We start from the raw sequence: 2,877 nt of genomic DNA, 5'->3' as shown, positions 1-2,877 counted from the left end.
AACGGATCGCCCCCCCCCCCCCCGTACTGCCCCCTCCCTCCAGTCTGCGCCTTCCCATCCAGCACAGGAGCAGCAAAGCCAGGCTGCCTCCACAGCTGGCAAAGGGCACGGAGGAGCAAACAGGGGTTTCAAGGCTCGCCCCAGCCTTGTGCCTGCAGGTTTGCAGACTCCTCCGGCGCTCGTGCGCAGTTCCCTTTGTTTCCCTTGGCTGTCTCCACGGGTTTCGCAGGAGACCCAGAGCGCTCGGTGCGGGCACATGCAGGCGGTGGGGCTTGTGAGTGCATCGCCAGTGCCAGTTACACTGGTTCGGATGTGCACGTGACGCTGGGATAAGGTTGGGGATTTTCACTCCACTGGGGGGGCGTTACGTGCTGTCAGAGCAGAGCTGCAAAGGTGGACAGCATCGCGTGTGCTGGGGTACCTTGGTCTTAAACCGAGCCTGTAGTAGTTCTTGCCCTGCAGCCCTGGGCTGCTCTTAACTACCCAGGGCACCTCCAGCCTCAGCGATAATTGTTGAAGGCCACATGGATACAGATACAATAGACACTGGCACATGCCAGCCCACCAGCCCCCATAGCTGCGGGGTGACGGTGACCAGCCCTTCCCACCCCAGAGCCAGGACGCATGCAGACAAGAAGGGCTGCTCAGCCCCACGGCGTGCATCCTCCCCAAAGTGCCTGCCCCGTGACTCGAGTGTTCGCCCACCACCAACGGCGATGACCCCAAAGCCACCTCCCTCCCCATGGGCTCCTGACTTACGCAGGCAGGAGCCGGGTTGCTGGCGGCAGCAGGGGTGCGTGCCTGTGGCAGACCGACCTGCAGCCCCCACGCTTGCTCAGGCTCTTAATTTCTTCCCAGTACGTATTCTGGGCAGCCCAAAATCTTTGCGTTCACATTCTCAGTAAACATGAACATCCAGACCAAGGGTAACTTTCCCAAGGTTTTCTGCTTGTCCTCCTCACAAATTCTTTATTGCACTGATTAGAAACATCTACCCTGAAAATGTGGGATGGGAGGGATGGGTCCAAGCTATCAAGGATGTTCACAGGCAAGTGCATCTGTTGTGAAGCAAAAAAGGCAACGATACCCGAAAGCAGGGCTTGAGCAAGGACCTACCCCAGCTCTTGGCTGTTCTCCCCAGGCACGTTCTCTCCTCCGGGTTCCATAGGAACATCTTCATCTCCCCAGCCAGGTCTGCCCAGGTTTTGCTCCCCATCTCTGCCTTGGTCTCGTCCTCCCCTCTGTCGGGATCCTGGACCTTCTCCTCATGCTTATTTTCCTGGAAGAGTTACAGAACACAACCCCCACACACAAGCTGAACATCTCATTGGCCAAAAATAAATGCAAAAGCACTTAATAGCTGGAAATGTTTCAAATTTCCATTTTCCCATCATCACTCTTGAGTTAAAGAGAGGCAGTTTGGGCTGTTCTGACTTAAGATCGCTTAGATCCCAGCATCCGTTTTTCCATGACACGTACGTCACTGCTGTCACACCGGGTACGGTCTCCTTGTCCTGCGGTTTACAGAAACTCATCTTTTTCCACCTGCGTGAACATGACCAAAGAAAACCTGTGATCTGGGAGGGCCGGGGTTGTTCCCACGCTTCTGCAACATCTCCCAGCTCAAGTGCACGTTTTCTGTGCTACCACAGAGGACAGCAGGCGGCATTATTTAAGAGGTCATCCAGTTTGTTTTTCTTGGCGTGCAAGCAAGTTTTCAGTCTTTGGAGGAATCCCTCTGTTGTTACTTTTTAATTACACTGAGTTCCAGGGAAAATCACGTCCCCAGCTTTAACAAACGCTGCCGCAGGGCTCGGCCGCTCCTGGCTCGGTCAGGGCCACACTTGCCCGCACTGGCCATGTCTCCCTGAGGCCGCTGAGCTCCCTGTGAGGGAGCCAAGGGCCGTGGACACCCGCCAGCCATGGGCACCTGTTGGAGCCGGGGCCGACAGCGAGATATTTACACCCCGGGGGTCGCCCCGGGGGGAGCCGGGAAGCCGACAGCTTGGCAGAAAGTCTGGCTTGGAAACACCCTTGAATTGGAGGGGGATTAAACTCTGCTCAGATGCATAAATACTGCAAAACAGTGCGAATGGGGCAGAGCACCGACTCCAGTGCCTGAGTTTGTGCCTTGGAGAGCCTGGGGCAGACCCAGGGGGCTGTAAACCATCACCATCACGCTGACTGTCGGACCTGCTTAAAGCCCCGGGGGGGCTCTTCTGGGAGCACGCCTGCGTCAGAGCATGATGCCAGCAAAGCGCCCCTTGCCACCCGTACAGCGACGGCAATGCCTGGCCCAGGTCCTGCACCCTGGGTGAGGCCCTTCCTGAGCCAGCTCCTGCACGGCCACGGCCGGTACCCTGCCAGGCTGGTGGAACCAGAGGATTTTGGAGCAGGGAAGCAGCAGCCCCAGCGTGAGTCGCCAGCAGGGACATGGGAGAGGATGTGCCAGGGCTGCTGGCTGCCAGGACACCTGCAGAGGGGCAAGGGATGGAGGAAGAGGAGGAGGAGGAGTTCTCCTCCCTCCCGTTGTCCTCCCTGTTAAATAAAACAGCTACTGGCAGCTGTTCTGGAAACATTTTCTCAGGCTGCCGGAGTAGCGGGGAGTGCTCGGAGGGACTCCACACCGATGCTTTGCGCTGCTTTGGGAAAAGCCCTGTGGATTTCACACCAGCTGCAGCCCAGGGGCTGCATGCAGAGCCCTCACCCAGGGCTGCTACTGATGCTTAGAGCTGCGGGGGGACACAGGGACAGCCCCCCATGGCTCTCACCCGGGGAACCCCACAGCTCTCTCCTGCAGAGGTTTTTGCAAGGAAGGAAAAGTTCCCAGCTCTCCTGGCTCTGTGCTGCATGTCCAGCATGGCAGCGCAGGAAGGC

At 57.8% G+C, this 2,877-nt stretch overlaps 1 protein-coding gene across 1 annotated transcript in view; it reads right to left on the bottom strand.

Annotated features, from left to right (window-relative positions):
• Nucleotides 1–1,279, bottom strand: part of ATP1B4 (ATPase, Na+/K+ transporting, beta 4 polypeptide) — a gene marked incomplete at its 5' end in the record, with an annotated part of 6,791 nt that extends 5,512 nt beyond the window's left edge. The window contains one exon of the mRNA XM_010075057.1: nucleotides 1,117–1,279. Coding sequence (XP_010073359.1) covers nucleotides 1,117–1,279 — 163 coding nt within the window. The remainder of the gene's footprint in view (nucleotides 1–1,116) is intronic.
• Nucleotides 1,280–2,877: the final 1,598 nt, after the last annotated feature.

The sequence above is a fragment of the Pterocles gutturalis genome, unplaced genomic scaffold (genome assembly GCF_000699245.1).
Source record: "Pterocles gutturalis isolate BGI_N339 unplaced genomic scaffold, ASM69924v1 scaffold3412, whole genome shotgun sequence".
Classification (NCBI taxonomy): Eukaryota; Metazoa; Chordata; class Aves; order Pterocliformes; family Pteroclidae; genus Pterocles; species Pterocles gutturalis.
Note: the sequence above shows the minus strand (reverse complement) of the source record. Positions and strands in the feature narration are given on the sequence as shown.